Source organism: Botryllus schlosseri, chromosome 13, assembly GCF_051294905.1.
Source record: "Botryllus schlosseri isolate E-star chromosome 13, Bs_hap1, whole genome shotgun sequence".
NCBI lineage: Eukaryota > Metazoa > Chordata > Ascidiacea > Stolidobranchia > Styelidae > Botryllus > Botryllus schlosseri.
In genome coordinates, this window is record NC_137248.1 from 3500548 (window position 1) to 3519143 (window position 18596).

Consider the following 18596-nt stretch of genomic DNA (forward strand, 5'->3'; position numbering starts at 1 on the left):
TATGCATGGCGCTGGCAGCATAAAAAATTAGCACCAAACGGGCATGCACCTTCCCAATCTCAAAAATTGTACTTGCTTTGTTACAAAAGTTTGCTCGAAATATCCAGCTTTCCGTTTGTGAATATTTAAAGACTTTCCGCTGTGAGCTTGACCCGCAATCACACAACATCAAGAGCGAAATGCACTAAGGTAGTCATCCAATGATGCTTACTTATATTTGACCAATCAATAAAATTGATATCGTTTTGTCTGATGTAAAAAATCTATCGGCGTACGGGGTCAATCTTGAATTCTTATGTTTATTGTATCATAAAAACCAAATCCGTGCGATGGGAGTGTTGGCTACTGCTGTATAACTTAATTGTTAACGGGGTAATATCGGTAGCAAATAGAAACCCGTTTTACACTCCGCTCAATAGCAACGTAGCAACACTCCGACGCCGAATGCATTGTCCGGTCTGGTCTAGACCGTTAAGGCGTAAGCTTATATTTCCTTGCAAGTCCTCGTCGAAATTGTTGGCAACGCGACGGAAGATATTGATTTTATGGGATTATTATATAATTTGATTGCCCCAATTGATACATTTGGCGACGTTTAAAACGTCAATATGTACTTCAGCATTGTGGCATTATGTGGCCCGAGTCGTCGCTAGGTATCGAGTACGATGTACATTGTACAATAATATAGACTTTCACTTCACTGAAATGTAGAGCTGTAATTAGTAGGGATGGTGTGAACGCCAGGTTCACGTTCGCGTTCTGTGTGTGAACCTCAGAAATTTAGAGGTTCACGTTCACAAACGAACCTGGGTAGCTTTTGGACTGTGAACCTTTTTCATAGATCACCATTTGCCACGTCATTTTAACATCTTTGGTTAAAATTCTTTGTATTCCCACTTCGCGCCACTCTATGCATGTGCATGTGCATGGCGCAGGCAGCATAAAAATAGCAACACGTAACGGGCATGAACCTTGCCAATCTCAAAAATTTTACTTCATTTGTTACAAAAGTTGGCTCAGAATATCTAGCTTTCCGTTTGTGAATATTAAGTGACTCTCTGCTGTGAGCTTGACCCTCAATCATATAGCATCAAGAGCGCAATAGACTACATGTAGGTAGTCACCGAATGATGCTTATTCAACCAATCAATGAAATTGATATCGTTGTCTGATGTAAAAAATCTAGCCGGCCAATCTTGATTTCATATGTTCATTGTATCATAAAAACCAAATTTCTGCGATGGGGATGTTAGCTACTGCTGTGCAACTTGTTAATGGGGTAATATCGGTAGCAAGTATAGAAACCCGTTTTACACTCTGCTCAATATCGATGTAGCAATACTCAGACGCCGTATTACATTATCTGGTCTGGCCTAGACCGTCAAGACGTAAGCTCATATTCCCTTGCAAGTCGTCGTCGAAATTGTTGGCAAAGCGACGGAAGATATTGATATTTTGGGATTATTGTATCATTTTATTGCACCAGTTGATGAATTTGACGACGTTTAAAACGTCAATGTACTTCAGCATTGTGGCATTATGCGACACGAGTCGTCGCTAGGTATCGTGTGCATTAATATAGGCTATCTCTTCACTGAAATTTAGGGTTGTAATTAGCTATATGACGTCTCGTGACGTCATGAGGTTCACGTTCGCGTTCACACAGAACCTTTCAAAAAGGTTCGCGTTCACACGAACCTGAACCATTCAGAGGTTCACACCCTCCCTAGGCTAGGCTTCCCCAATCTTTGATAATTTTACGTAGCTTAAGATAAAGAAGAGTATTTTAAATCCGATATATTCAACTTAAAATATTTCTCCGTGCGGTTTAGTATTATTAGATTTTAATTTAAAATGGTGCCTCTCGAGGGATGTTGACCGAGACCTTTGATATTGGAATGGCTGGGCGTAGAAATTACTGGCGCCGAAAAATCCCAGTCCTTCTCTACCCGGTACAAATGCGACCCGCAGTGGGAAATATAGCACCCCGTGAAGAAATGCGAATTTGGATTCGCATGCTTCTCCACCAAATGACTTATTCGTTGAATTTGGTCTGGTACGCGCCAGCGAACTCATCGATTACATGCCTCGCAAATTTCACCAAGAACTGATGTCATGGCCTCCGTAACAGTACTGAACAGGGCCGTACCTGTCGAACCACAGAACCGCAATCAAGGCCAAGCTCGGAAGAGGCCATGGCCTTAATTCGTAATTAAATAATTATACATAAAATATATTACTATTGAATAGCTTGCCCGGGGCCCGTAGGCCCCGCCTTTCCACAAATTGCAGTTTCAGAATTGACCAACGAGCTGAACTTATTATCGAACGCAAGCATATTTTAACATTTTGATAGTGCTACAATAATTGGGACATAAACGTTTTGTAAGACATCCCTTATCACAACGACAAGTTTGTGGTTTTCATGGTAGTTTGGATCGCCAAATATAAATTGCATTCACTAATCCATACCGTTGGCCAATGTAATTCGTCTTTATATAAACATCATCATCATAATATTCATAAGGTCCACAAATGGATAATACAATGTCTTGCAAAACCAAGGTATTACAGTCTTAAGCATTGTGGGCATGATGCTGCGTGGCCTATACACCAGGCCTTTACAACCTAGTTTTCAGGGCGCATAGTGATAACGGAAGCTAAAAGCTTGTCATTTGGTACAAACATGCCACATGAACTGGAGAATCCAATCAATTTACAGGTAAGCAAAATTTACTCGGACACATCAGCTTGGGAACCAGTACAAAATCGTATACGCTTCGGGCGATTCGAATGCTTAAAGATCGTTGGAACATGTAGGCCTAATTGTGCTTCCTCGACTTGCGGGTATGAATTCATACGCCTGGTGATCCCGCCATTGGACGAGGTGTTATCACATACATCTCAGTGATCAACGAGATCAAATTTCCACGCTCAACAAGCTGGATTTTTAATACCTAACCAAATTTCACACGCTACGTTTTAGCATGTCTTTTAACCGCCAACGGCGCCTGGGTATCACAATTGACCGCCCTATAACTATGTGTGTGGGAAGGTTGGGCACAAAGGATACGGGGACACAATGGTATATCGTGAATATATTTGAAATCCGAAGGGAAGAATGCATATCGCTTCGATGATTTATCAGTGTCATATTAGCCGTAATCCTGATGTGGTTTGATTTCGCCAGGTCTTTGTGAGAAAATTACGAGTTTCTTAATTTTGATGACCCTACGCTACCTTTCGATCGTGTTCGAGGTGGGTATATCTCGTTTGCTGCGCCTGAAATTAGCACACAGCTTAGTCAGAGCAGTTATTAGTCGCCGTGTATGCTATTTTAGGCGCAGGATAGCCATTTCAAAGTTTTTTTGCTCTGAAGAAGTGGGTGGGGCGTGTGGGACACAATGGGACATTCATATCCAAAGGCAGATTTTACAAAATATCTGAAAATCAACAGAAGAGTGCGCAAAAGCATGATCGACACCAGCACTCCCTTACAAAATACCCCTTTAAGCGTCGCGCAATAAATGGAGGTTAGCTTACCACCTATTATAATCAATCTGGTTCGACGAGCCGGCTGCGATCTTCACGCTGGTTTCATTTCGAGTCTAAACCAGTGCTCTTCAACCGGGGTGGTCGTACACCCTAGGGTGTACCAGAATTTGCAAAGGGTGTACCACTCGGATGGGGTGTACAGGGGTGTACCAGATCCGAATTACAATGAGCCGATGGCTAGCTATCACAAAGGCAGGTTTATGGGTCAGGACAGGTTGACGCACAGGTTAATGAGCATGCAGCACCGTAACTGCCACACCCCAAACCCCCCAATTGGGAGGGTGAGCTCGAAGGGGGCCCCAAATTATTTCGTGAATTAACATAAATTATAGCGTATTCTTTTAAAATTTATGCAATTTTTTAAAGTTGCCAATTATGTTCATTATTTGGTACTCTTCCCCCAAGAAAAAACACGCAACATTTATAGAAATGGACATATCGGCGTTGGCCATTAACACGTCACCACGCACCAAGATATATAATGATTTAGTACTTATTACATGCGACTCCAAGAAGTGTGCCAGAACGATCGGCAGCGCGAAAAGCTTGGCCGAAACGGACTGCCCTTACGCAGACCGAAAACTTCGTTATATATACCAAATAATAGGTTAAATTGTCCATAGGCGCCTAAATCAGTGCTCTTCAACCTTTTTCGGAGTGGTACACCCTTTTAACGTTTGCTCAAAACTCGTACACCCCTGTTCATTAGGGGTCTTCAAAAATGACGTTTTTTCTCAAATCGTACTGGCTACTTGATAAAAGGGTTAGGTTACCTAATTTAAGCCTACACACCAAATTTGGTTCGATTCCAACCAGTAGCCGCATTGCTACGGGAAAAATGAATAACGAAAAATTTGAAATTTTTCTGTTCACCCGATGAAAGTATTATGTTGTCTATAAAAACGATGTTCAAATTTGGTTCAATTCCGACCAGTAGAAGCGGAGTTATTGCCGTCAAAAATTTGGATTTGAATAAAATAGTATTTGGTCACAGAGTCTATTCGCCGCCAGTTAGGCCGCCTGTCACGCAAATTGGAATTTATTTCGTGTCAGCCCCAAAACAGCATGACATTACGAACGATAATCAACCTAAATGTAACAGTATTGGGGAGAGAATAGGTAAAACTACTGCTGCAGAAGCGGTAATCCAGATCAGCGATGATAGCAGGCGCACCAGCCTACTGCGTATCAGGCCTGCCCCACACCACACACAGTCGACAGAAGCACATGGGCTGCATGAGATGTCAGTAACCTCAGATCCTATGTCGCTATACACAGTCTATTGTCGCTAATTTGCATCACTAGTAACAAAATACTAAATTACAAATGTATGGCGAAATATTGGACATAACATCGGCATTTTAAAACAAAAGGGTTTCGATTTCATCATGGATGCTGTTTCGACCCTGGCTGGCTACGTCACTTTTTTATTTTCATTGCGGTATTTATTAACGTCGGGTATGAAGTACCGATTCAAGAAGTCTGAGCTATCGCGGCGGTTTCCTCAAAAATCACTAAAAGACAAATGACTAGCTGAGATGTGAAATAGCGTCAAAAAGCGGATAGCCAAGGGGGTGTCTGGGGGGCGAAGCCCCCCATAAGTTAGGTTTATCACCCCATGGGGGGCCTAGGCCAACGATTTGGGGGGCTGACGAAGTGCTGTTACGGCCCTGTGAGCATGGTACGATGTTATCTCAAGTGTAATACTGTACACCGTTTGATTGTGATGTCATAAGCACAAATCTCCCGTAATCATTTAGCCGTCGGCAATAGACCAATGGCTCCGTTTGGTGTTGGAAAGTATGCAGTTAACAAACATGTGTTCAGCTAGTCATTTGTCTTTTAGTGATTTTTGAGGAAACCGCCGCGATAGCTCAGACTTCTTGAATCGGTACTTCATACCCGACGTTAATAAATACCGCAATGAAAATAAAAAAGTGACGTAGCCAGCCAGGGTCGAAACAGCATCCATGATGAAATCGAAACCCTTTTGTTTTAAAATGCCGATGTTATGTCCAATATTTCGCCATACATTTGTAATTTAGTATTTTGTTACTAGTGATGCAAATTAGCGACAATAGACTGTGTATAGCGACATAGGATCTGAGGTTACTGACATCTCATGCAGCCCATGTGCTTCTGTCGACTGTGTGTGGTGTGGGGCAGGCCTGATACGCAGTAGGCTGGTGCGCCTGCTATCATCGCTGATCTGGATTACCGCTTCTGCAGCAGTAGTTTTACCTATTCTCTCCCCAATACTGTTACATTTAGGTTGATTATCGTTCGTAATGTCATGCTGTTTTGGGGCTGACACGAAATAAATTCCAATTTGCGTGACAGGCGGCCTAACTGGCGGCGAATAGACTCTGTGACCAAATACTATTTTATTCAAATCCAAATTTTTGACGGCAATAACTCCGCTTCTACTGGTCGGAATTGAACCAAATTTGAACATCGTTTTTATAGACAACATAATACTTTCATCGGGTGAACAGAAAAATTTCAAATTTTTCGTTATTCATTTTTCCCGTAGCAATGCGGCTACTGGTTGGAATCGAACCAAATTTGGTGTGTAGGCTTAAATTAGGTAACCTAACCCTTTTATCAAGTAGCCAGTACGATTTGAGAAAAAACGTCATTTTTGAAGACCCCTAATGAACAGGGGTGTACGAGTTTTGAGCAAACGTTAAAAGGGTGTACCACTCCGAAAAAGGTTGAAGAGCACTGGTCTAAACTACAGGATGTAAACTGAAAGTGGTCTTCGACACCCTGCAGATCCATCCTTTTCTTCAAAAGTTCCCAGTTTCTTGCTAACTGATGCGGGGCTAAATGTTTTAATACTGTCCCATTTCCCCCACCACTTGTCGCCTTGTGCCCCGCCCGTGGGGCACAATGGGACAAAAAATGTTCCTTTGTTAAGTGACTGTACTTTCGTTATTTCTTCGTGTTTTCAAATATATTTTTTGTAAATTAACGTTTTATATTCATTGTTCGTCCATCGTTTTGTTAAGTTCATTGGTATTTTTGGATTCGAAACATATTTATGACTAAAAACGTGTCTTTGGCACATTGTGCTCCACCTTTCCTATGCTACTAAGCACTCATACGTCAACGGTCGAATAATGAGTGGGCTATTGACAGTTTCAATACACTCAGCAAGGTCTGCTGAGCAAAGAAACATACTAATAATTATGCACCATACTATTCCTGCTATCAGAATAACGACACACGCTGTGGGATTATTCCACTACTTAAAATATTTCCTATAATGAAGACAATGCCGCCTATGTATCTCAAAGTTTGGAAGTACTTGTAACATGCCACAGTACACCGTCATACTGGACTGTGAAATGTAGCTGTAACCTCTTCTCTAATCACCACTGTCGAATCGCCCGTGTCGTTCTATCTTCACACCCCGCGAATGTTGACGGCAAATGTGTCCCCAACCAGACAAAGCATCTCTCTACGTATACACAGAGGTGGTCAGTAACGAAGTACTTCTACTTTTTCGAAGTACTCAAGTAATTTTCTTCTACTTCTGGTACTTACTCAAGTAGATCTCTTTTTCGCTACTTCCACTGCTACTTCGAAATATTTTCTGAACTACTTACTTACTTTTCGCTATTTTCAGTTTGTCAAGTAGAAGTAGCGTAATACCCCAATAAGAAAGGTAGCCTAAGGAATTTCGGTGCTGTTTTCACGTCGTACCAACATTTAATTTTCATAAAAGTCATGTAACATCCAGAATTTTCGTTGCGCTTCGCGCACACTAGATGTGGTGTGACAAATATGTTTTGACGAAAGTATCGCTGAATATAATATTGATACCGGGATACGTGGTTCCGTTCACCCGCATTGTCGCCTATATCAAATATTTCATCACAGTAAGTATGGAGCCCTATAACGTTTGAAACTACCATTTTGCAAATCTAGCAATAATTACCTATTATATCTAGCAGCCCATGACGTGTTCTAATCTGGAAAAGCGGACTTTGACTTATTTTAACGTTAAACCTGTTTTAGCGAACCACCGTAGAAACTTTCTGGACAAAAGATATGTACTTTATTTTCCGCTTTTTAGAAGTAGTATTTGTATTTTTCTTTCAATTACGAGTATTAGACGTTGAGTTCTAATTAAAGTTTCAGCTCTTTTGTCTGGAGTACATACATGCTGAAGTATAGAAGCAAGTGTGGTAATGCCTTATATTTTCCGAATGTTAAGCTATACACTATATGGCAGTTTTACGATCTGCCATATTTTAAATGAAGTATACTAATCGCTCTAAGTGTTGAAGTCGCATCCGACACTACTTCTCCGTATTGCTCTTCGACTTGACTAGGGGCCTTGTAATATGGGGGAGGGCACCATGTCATGATATTCTCTAAAACGGGATGTTTGAGCAAACAAAGGATCAGTATCGCATTTCCATATCAATACTATCATTTACACCCCATGATGTGGACGACTGCTTATTCTGTCCAAAATTGACACCTCCTGGGATGCATCAATATGAATCAAGCTCTCTACACCTTCCGCATAGCTCCATTTGCAGCTTTTGACAGTCCATGCGAACGGATTACGATCGTTTTAACAACTAATTACTTACTTACTTGAGTAGATGTAAAGTCAGTCAATTCTACTTCTACTTCAAGTAGTTTTAGGTTGCTTATGAAAGAAGTACTTCTACTAGTACTTGAGTAGATTTTTCCGTAGCCACTTAGCTTTCTTGACTACTTTGATCACCTCTGCGTATACAACACTCATGTCTTTATTCATCGGTCGAAAAGAAAAAATAAATGATCATAAACACTGAAACAGAATACAGAAATATAAACTGCATATACCATGCCCAGGTAAGAAGGGTTGGGTCGAACATGGCTGCTGGATCCATCCTCGCGTAAAATATCGATGTCGGGAATGTCATGAAAGGTGCGATACTGCAAGGGATTATGACTTATTCCTGAAGTAGAACTAGAGCTAACCAAAATATTAGGCTTAACTGGCTTGGCTATTTAGCTGGGGAGTCCTGTCCTGTGCGTACGAGATCTTGAAACCAAAGATATTACTCAAGACATACGAAGTTTATTCGGATGTTAAAGCAATGTAGGTTCAACATTGAATCTCCTCGAGTCTGGACGTTGCTGGGCCGATATATGTTTATACGTGGATCACAGGTTGTCAGCCCGCGCAATTATGAATCGCCCATTGGCGTATTGGTACCTCTTTCAATTAATCTAATAAAATGCGTGAATAAATGCCCAGTATAGTCACTAGTCAGTGTCGGCATTCTAGCAATTTTTCAATGCCACGAGGCTCCCATGCCTATAATGCCGAACTGTTCGTAATCATCTTCACACTGGGCAGGGTGGATCCGTTGTTTTAGGTAAGCAGTTATCATGATCTACGATGCTTTCACCCATTGCTTCCGCATCTCCGTTTGGTGTTAGTATCTGCATCTGTGATTAAAAACAGAATCCCCGCGTTATTCCGTGCGCGGTGACATTGAAACAATGGCTCGTAAGTTTTATGGCTACTCATCTGGGTGACACTTCCGTCACAAAAAAACAAAATCTACCACAAAATGCACTATAGATGACTGGTGCAAGACAATGAACTGCGGATCAACAGAGGAACAATATGGAACATTTCACTATGATTTTCACACAAAACAAACACATTATAATGGATATTTATTGCAGTAAGTGTGGCTTCTGCTGTTCCCTTTCTGATACCAGTTCAGACAGACTAGAACCCCGAGACTGACTCGAGGAACGGTTCCCGGGAACACCGCTTAAGAATATATTTTCGAATGTTTACAATGAGAACAATATGAATATTTTAGTACCGCTTCGCGTCATTGTCTCATGCTGAAAGGTCACCTGTCCTAAAAACCCTGATTATTTCGACACAGAATCACGTAACAACTGTGAACATGAACTCGGCATACTACGACTAAAGATTTATAGCTTAGGACAGTGGTTCCCAAACGGTGGGGAATTCAATGGTTTCTGGTGGGGAATAGACGCGTTTGTTCAAAATTATCCACATGACAGTCTTCATATTCCCGGAGTCACATGCGCAATTACCGCTACCAGTTAACTGCTCCGGAATATATGTATCGAAAAGTATATTGCGCGGTGTTCACAAACCCTCATTTTCAACTCTGGATGGCCAATGATGGCGTCACAAACGCATCCAGCACGACTAGTTAGACGTGAAATAACGCTTTCGCGAAACTTTTAGCGTTACTGGTATCGGTTCACAATACGTTTTACGTTGCAGTAATAGGCGATTGTCTTGCGTACTGGTGTGGTTGTGTGTCTTGTGTAGTCAAACCAGCAAACAGCTGCTCTGTAATGACAAAAGTGTTGGGTAGTGGGGAACAGGACCGCAACCGCCGCACCCCATAACCCCCCCCCCCCATTCGGTGGACGAGCTCGAAGGGACCCAAAATGATTTCGTGAATTAACATAAATTATAGAGTATTTTTTTGGAAATTTATGTCACTTATTCATTTTTTTTGCGCTGGGCGCGCGATTTAAAATTGCCTAATATTTTGATTATTGGGTACCCTTCCCCCACGAAAATACGTAGAATTTATAGAAATGGAGACTTCGGCGTCGACCATTACTGCGCCACGACGCACCAAGACATATGAAGTTATAGGCCATGTAACATGCGACTCCGAGAAGTGTGCCAGAACGATCAGCAGCGAGAAGACCTTGGCCGAGAATGAATGCCCTTGACCTGACCGAAAACTTCGATATATATACAATATACGTCTATGTTAAATTGTCCATAGTCGGCTAAATGGCTGACGCCGACTGTTCCTGTCCTGGCGATCTGAACCCCACAGGGAAAAAATTATTTGCCAATAAAGCAATACCAATTTGAAATCGTGTGTGCCTTTTAGTTTTGGCGATTTCCATATCTTTTGACATAGCAGATATAGGAGGTCACGAAATAGCATCATGTAACGAAGTCAATATATCAACGGGTCTGCCCGAAGATGTTTAATTCATATTTAGGGATCCTACCTTTTCCAACACACCTCACTCAGCTCTACCGGTAAATCTGATTACGTGAGCAGAAAGGGAATAAAAAATTGATAGCATAATATATGCAATTTCCGATCATATTGAGCGATTCAAACATAATTTATATAAATTTTTCGCACTTCGCGCGTTTACGGTCCTGGCGGGGAATGAAAGCTCGCAATAAATCCGAAGTGGGGAATGAAGACAAAAAGGTTGGGAACCACTGGCTTAGGATGATAATGATGGGATGAGTATGCAATAGTTTCGAATACCGGTACTACATCCGTTATAGGATCACATATAAGCGACACGGAGTGCCGACGATCAGAGCACAGAGCAGGCAGCTGAAAAAAGTACGTACGTTTTTCAGTTTAGTGTTTTCGTCAAGCTTCAAGTTTTCCCATGCGCTTTTACGGTCAGTTACAATAAATATGTAGTACATCACATCCTTTCCAGGACGTGGCAGCTTCTGTATTTCATTCGTGACATCGCCGGTGGCAGTATCCTGACTGTCCGCCGTCAGGTGGCTCGCAACAATCCTCGTCGCCTCCGTGAGAACAGATTGCGTATCATAAACTGTGAAAATATAAGCAATACGGTAAACTAAAGCAGGATTCGACAGCCTAGCCCATTTATCGCGAGCATCATCAGACTATTTTGACAACCATCTAGTTGGCAGATAAATTTCAGTTGCGTCGGGTCTGACGTCATAAGCAATCTATGAATATTTACATGGTCATTGGTCAAGTCGTCTTGAAGCCAAGTCGTCTTGGAGCGACGTCATGAGACGGCTTGCCAAAGTGATCGAGTTTACAGGGTCATGTTTATCGCAGCTCGAGTGATACACAGCACTGTGGGATTCAGCTCGGGAATATGCTACGGCAGTTGAGATATCCAGAAATACCTTCAACACAATTCTAGAATGACCAAATACGCCGTGTATATATTCTTTCTGATTGTGAGTTGTGCAAGTTATATTGTTGGCTGTACTCGCTTCATAAGTTGTGACGCTGAACAAATAAGACCACGTGCATATTATAAAAGCAGTATCATGTACTGATAGAGCTTTCATATTCACCCATTTGAAATACGTGCCGGTTTCGTGAAATATGAACATGAAATGTTGGTACGTTGCTGTAGTCTGGATTCGTTTTCAAGTACCGGTACTGTTCAAGTCGTCTCCAAGCGACTCTGCGGAACGGATTGAGCTCAAGACGGATTGAAGCCGTATGCCTTTTTCTCTTTTTCAAAAACGAGAGAGTCGGATTGACGAGTCAGCTTCGAAGCTGACCCAAACGGCCATGTAAATGGGCTTTATGATTATTATAGCGATGGTGTGAACGTGAGGTTTACATTCGCATTTTGTGTGTGAACCTCGGAAATTTAGAAATCACACAACATCAAGATAGAAATACGCTACATGTAGGTAGTCAGCGAATGATGCTTATTCAACCAAACAATGAAATTTATACAAATAATACATCGTTGTCTAATGTAAATGATCTAACAGGCATACGGGGTCCATCTTGATTTTATATGTTTATGGCATCATAAAAACCAAATGCATGCGATTGGGGTGTTGGCAACTGTATAACTTGTTATTGCGGTAACAGAATAGAAAGTATGCAAATCCGTTTTATACTCTGCTCAATATCAATTTAGCAATAGTCAGACGCCGGCAACATTGTCCGGTCTGGCGTATATAGACCGTTAAGGCGTAAGCTTATATTCCCTCGCAAGTCAGCATGTACTTCAGCATTGTGATATAATGGGCCTGAGTTGTCACTATAGCGTGTATACTGTTTACAATGTAGACTAGATTACTGAATGTAGACTAGATTACTGCACCACTTCACTGAAATGTAGGGTTGGAATTGGCAATATGGCGTTACGTGACGTCATAGGTTCACGTTCGCGCTCACACAGAACCTTTCAAAATGGTTCGCGTTCACACGAACCTGCAACTTTCAGTTTCACACCATCCCTAATGATTACGCTGGTATTTTGAAGTAAAGCTTTGTAGACATCACTCATTCACCCACCTAGCAACTTTGGCTGTAAAGTCGTATTGGTATCGTGGGCAACAACTGTTATTAGCTGTGACTGTGGTTCTCAAACAGTGTGCCGATTGGACTGATTAGAGGTGCGGCGATAAAATGTGGTAAACAAGGTCAACGTATAAAAAAATCTTCGACATCTATGGTAATCTATGATCATTTTACACCACGCCAATATTGCTTATTATGATTCCCGAGATGCCAACTCGTAGCACGGCCCACTTTCGCTTTAGACTTTGTCTCAGACATCGTTTATGCAGATCGGGTGGCGAGGAGACGCCTATAGATAAACCTCCGGCACTTGGGGCGGGATTTGGAGTCGACCTCGGTTGGACTCGGACCCGCGACCCATTTTTATTGCATCGGTGCAGCGTGAGGGATACCGTACGTCCTCCTTTTCACGGATCTGTCCTCCTTTTTCGAGAAATCGAAAATATCGTCTGATGACGCCGAAATGTCCTACTTTTTGGCAATTCGTCCATCTGTATAGCTTGGACAGTCACGCGATTGTACAGGCAGAATTGACGCCATAAATTACACTAAATCTCGAGTTCAACGTCAGTGACGGCAAGGACTACTAGAAAATGACCTTACAGCGGGTCTTCCATAGAAGTCGATTTAGTAAAATGACCTCTTTTCTGTCACCACACGAGGATTATGTTCGAGCGTGTCTTTTGAGCCTCAATGCCCTTTTTTTAGTCTACACAGCCGCATTTCCAGTCAAATTATCAAAAACCCCTATTCGCGTCCGATTTTATGATTTGTAACAAGTGTTCCCATTTCTGGATCTCGTAATATGGCAACGCTATGCAACGTATGCCACTATGCCACTCACCACTCACGGTATACGAAGTGTTATAGCTGTAGGGTGCCGCAAACTATTTTTCCCTCTGAGAGGGTGCCGCGAGATCGACGAATTTAGATCTAGCTGCGGAATGTCAAAGTCTCCAGGTCCTTATGATTAAGGCGATAAAACAAATAAGACTTACCTGATGTTATTGTCTTTTTATCTTTAGGCTTGAATCTGTTTCTGAGTATTTTGGCACTGTAACGCTGCGCTCGGTTGACACTATTCAGTATTTCGGAATTAAATACATCAATATTTTCGAGATCTGTGCGGTAGACCATCCAAGTAAACCTATGAGGTTCAGCAACATTTTCAGCAATCATTTTGACTAAATTTCCCGTTGTGCTTGTCAAAGTGTCCCTCTCCGTTTCGTCACGAATATCGCTTATCACCAGGTAGCTGCCGTGAGATGTGATGCATTCCAGGCAGCACATGTCCTCCTCATTTTCCCAGGAAGGCTTTTCATCTCCTTTGGAACGTAGGCACGTTGTGGTATTGATCTTGGGTTTGAAGTCGTCCCAGCATGTGATAGTGACATTGGAACCAATCTTCTTATTCGTAGTATCCTTATCATCATAAGAAGGGTAATCTGCATTAGGATCTTCTTTGATTTCACCGCAACCATGGCAGGAGGGCAATACTCCATCCCACTTCCCCACTCCTGCGGAATCCCCGTCCCGTATACATGTCACCTTATCCGAATCAAAAAGTTGGTAACCGCTTTTGCATTCAAAGTTACAAGATACCCCAAGGCTATTGCTGCATGATTTACCATTCTTGCTTTCTTTCATGTTTTTGATAGGGGCGATTTTCGGGCAAATTATCTTTAGGCATGTTGGCAGGTTCCCTTCCCATTGCTGGTCTTCTTTGCACGTTTTAACGAACAATTTGCTTTGTAACGGCGTGCTGCCCCCGTCGTTGTCACCGACTAAATAGTAGCCTCTGTCTTCTCTGCATTTGTAAGCGCATTTAGTGCCGATCGGATATCCATTGGAGTCATTCACTTTTCGTTGATTACACTCCACGTCCATTACCGACGTGTCATATTTCTGGTAACGGCAGACCTTCGGTTCGCATGTTTGATCGTTTACAGGTTTCCACTGCAATGTATCCTTGTCATTTTGCTGCCCGACAGTACACGTGACTTGTGTCGCACCTTCAAGCTCGTACAATGTCGAATCGCAGCTTACAGAGCATCGACTGCCAAATTTATATTCATTGCTACAAGCATACTCCACGTGTGCCGACGCCTTCAAATCGATACAGCTCTGGATTTCGCACGTTTTTGGAACTTTCCCCACCCATTCGCCGTTACTACCACCTTTACCATCATGTTTACATTCTATTTTCTGCCTATCCCTTGGCTCGTAACCGCGATCGCACCGGAAAATACAAATACTACCCAGTTTACGCCCGAGCGTACAAGACACCTTTACGTTTTTTCGGCCGGTCAACGGATCGCTACATTTGATCTCTTCACACTTAGGTACGTCTTCACTCCAAACACCGCGACTCGTACCGGCATCACCGGCCTTGCATCGGGCAACTGTTTTGATCCTGGTCGTTCCGACCAAATCGTAACCTCTCTTGCAAGTGAAGGTGCAGTTGGAACCCACGGAATTACCGCTTGTACATTTCATATATCCGTTTTCTGGTGCTTGTAGACTATCGCAACGAATTTTGTTACACTTTCGAGGTTTGATACTCCATTCACCCTGCCCGAAACTCTTTTCTAGGCACGCAGATTCCAATACAGTATCTTTAGTTCCTACCATGTCATAACCTTGATCGCACCCAAACTTACAAACGCTCCCTCCGTTATTACCGTTGCTGCAATTCCAATAGCCGTTAGCGACGACGAATTTTGCAGGTTGGCAGTAGATTCTCTTCTCGCATCGCGGCACGGGCTTGTCCCACTTTATATTGCCTCGACGGTTGACGCATTTGATTTTGTTGTAGTCTCTATCCAGCTCGTAATATTGATCACAGCTAAAAGTGCACACGCTGTCAAGCCATTGATCGTCTTCGCACGTGTATACTGTGCCTTCGCGTTTAGTTATCGATGGACATCTTCCTCTGCATCTGCCTAATGACGGACGCCACTCGTTGTCCGCGCGACAAGTCGTCTGGCCTTTGCCTTTAGTCAAGACGTACCCACGTTTGCATTTCACGGAGCAAGTTGTCTTCCAGAAATGATGTTCTGGATTCTTCCGATAGGGAGGCACATTGACGCAAGTCATATCAGCGTTCTGTCGTTTCAATGTCGAACATTGAATCTTCTTACAGGATTTCACCTTCGGATGCCACGTCGGAGCCCACCGTCCGGGACTGTATCGGCACCTTATTGTGTTGCCGCCAAACACGTAGAAATTGCTGTCGCATCTCAGTGTGCAGTTGCTGCCTACGTTGTTCCTATCGTCGCAAGCGTACGCGCCATTGTAGCCTGCTCTTTCCACCGGCGGGGCGCATTTTTTCGGGCGCGGAGCTGTAAAACATGACTTTCTCTGTGAGAGACTAGCGGACCTGATCATACCGAGCTGCACAACTAGAAAATGTCCAACTTTTCCGAATTCGATTCTTATTTTAATTAGCGATTCGAAAAGTCAAAGAAAATTGAATTAAATGTCATATTAGAAAAAATACAACAAATGGGGCTACATTTAAAGCAAAAATCAATTTGAAAAAAACATGTTTAAAACAAGGCCCTTGTTTAAAACATGTTTTTTATTGTAATTTTTTTCAAGCCGAATATTCAATTGTGACGTCATAATGTAATGACATTGGCAATTGAAAATTATAGGGTAAATATAGCTCCTTTGACGAAATATCTACGTACCATAGCTGTTGGCCGACTATTTTGAGGGTTCTAACCATCCCATATCGTATACGTCGGCTCTATCGGCTGTTAATTGTCTGTATAGGCTCATACAACATGTTTTTTGGAAAGTATTTTAACAATTATGGCACGATTTTACAACTTGAAAAAAAAACACGAATTTTTTTAAAAGGCCTTTTTCAAAACCCTGTTTAAAACATGTTTTAAGCAACCATTTGTTTTAAATGCAACACTAACAACAAAAAACAAGTTTAGTTCATATCAAATCAGAGCTCATTATCATAAGCACGTAAATGGTAAATATGTGTACAGCAAGCTTGGCTCGTTTTGCGCGATACAAGTCTCCTGTATAGCGTTTTCAGTAAAGCCAGAGATAAGATTAGAATTATTATAAGAGCATAAAAACATTCAACAAATTACATTGCAATTAGATTACCGACACTTCGCTCTAATTAGTGTAATTATCCAGCTGGTTGTCAATGTCTGTGGCATTACAACTCAAGTAGAAGTAGCAGCATTGCCGTAAATTGACGCTAAATTAGAAGTAGTTGTGATTTCTAAGTATTATGAAAGGCTTGAGAAATACTCAAGTGAGTATTTTACATGTAGATTTGGCGAAGGTGTACTACTTTTGGCAGTAAATTGGCGGTTCCTAGTTCAGGGATTTCGGGATGCCACTGCGCGACTATGAAAATTCGACTGATAAACTAGAAATAGCTAAATTTGCAAAAACATACTTTTTTACGTTTACCATGATGACGGCTATTTAGCCCGATTGTTACGATACTCCCACGTACAAAAGGGATGCAAAAACTACGTTTTACTTCACTAAAAGCTCAAGTGTGAAGATCAAGTAGAGCATATTTTGAGATCTGCAATGAGGACACTTTTTATATGTTACAAAAGTTATGATAGCGGACGAGAAAAGGGTTCTTTGGAAATTATTACGTCTAATTATATTGGGTTGGCTAAAACAAGGTTCATTTCCCGACTTGACTCCCGAAAATCCCGTTACACTTATAACACTGGTGAACACTATTTTTGTTGACTTTGATCATACAATTAATAATGATTAACTTTGGGGTGCTGAATTCAAAAATGATTACCGTTTTCTCTATCACGTCAAGTTTTTGGGTTGGCACCCACCACATTGTCTCATAGCCCACAAAAGCACTACTTTTAATATTTTGTGTTTATTGTTTGAAACGACCACAGGCAGTAGAAAGTAAATCAACAGACTTCAAATAAACATTTGCACTATTTTATTTGGTTGATTTAAACTGATATTGCTTCTACAGGACAAACAAAGTGCGAGCTTCAGGGTCCAAATTTACGCTAATAAATCATAATTCTGTAGGTTGTCTCGTTTGATTGTTGATTGTTGATTGATTGATTGTTGTCTCGGTTGGGTGCTCTGTATTTACTATATAAATTCCTTCAGTTCGCTCCCAAAGCGGACGGATAGCGAAAAATGATGACATTTGGGCGTCCTCGGAGGATCTGATTTTGATAGTCGCTATGTTCTCGTATTTCTATGAGTTGCTATTGTACGACACCAGATTGTCGTTCAATTGAATAAAGAACACCGGTACCGATGCTCTGAATTTAACTTACGTTTGCAGTAGTCACGTCCGGCATTGCATCCGTCTTTGCCACAACAACATACGCACGCTCCGTCTTTGGTATTGGGAAACGGGCACTTCCCAACCTGTAGGATAAATGAACATAGAATCCGTTGGCATATATTCCCCATATATTGACAAGACATTCAGGGTAGGCCCCTATATTGCAGCATTAGAATCTAGTAACTATATACCAGTGGTCGGGAACCTTCCTCGTCAAAATAGCCATATTCACCCTATATTTTCGGGAAGCGAGTGTGCAGCGACACCAATGATTGTTGGTTCGAGTATCGACTCTGCCCTAAACCCCCAGAATATGTAACTATTTGACCTCATAAAGACCTGTCTCAGCAACAAAAAGAATTATAATGAGTCATCAAAAAGTTGAGGCAATAATGATAAATAAGGTGCGAATAAGGTACCAAATTACAAATTTACGAAAGAGCCCAATTTCATCACCAAAAGAGCAATATATGTCTCGCGAGCCATAGGTCCCCGACGCCTGCTATATACCTTTGAGGTACAAGTCATTTCGAGTCACAACAAACTTTGACTCGAGTCAAATCAAACCATTCCAAAAAATTTCAAGTCAAGTCACAAAAATTTTCAGAGCGACTTGACTCCACTAACTTATAACCGCA

General features: G+C 41.8%; 1 protein-coding gene across 1 annotated transcript; it reads right to left on the reverse strand.

Moving 5' to 3' along the window:
- Positions 1-8618: 8618 nt before the first annotated feature.
- Positions 8619-18545, reverse strand: LOC145454715 (P-selectin-like). The gene is made up of 4 exons (XM_080332708.1): positions 17948-18545; positions 13640-15982; positions 10955-11169; positions 8619-9012 (listed from the first exon to the last, which is right to left on the reverse strand). The coding sequence occupies exons 1-4, from the start codon at positions 18099-18101 to the stop codon at positions 8908-8910; spliced, it is 2817 nt and encodes a 938-aa protein (XP_080188834.1). The 5' UTR covers positions 18102-18545; the 3' UTR covers positions 8619-8907.
- Positions 18546-18596: the final 51 nt, after the last annotated feature.

Bases quoted from the DNA above. Each gene is read 5' to 3' on its own strand.
- LOC145454715 (XM_080332708.1), bottom strand. From the start codon at position 18,101: ATGTCTTGTCAATATATGGGGAATATATGCCAACGGATTCTATGTTCA. The intron at 11,170-13,639 runs GTAAGTCTTATT...ATATTTTCACAG, and splicing joins TAAAAAGACAATAACATCAG to TTTATGATACGCAATCTGTT. The intron at 9,013-10,954 runs GTACGTACTTTT...TTTTAATCACAG, and splicing joins AAAACACTAAACTGAAAAAC to ATGCAGATACTAACACCAAA.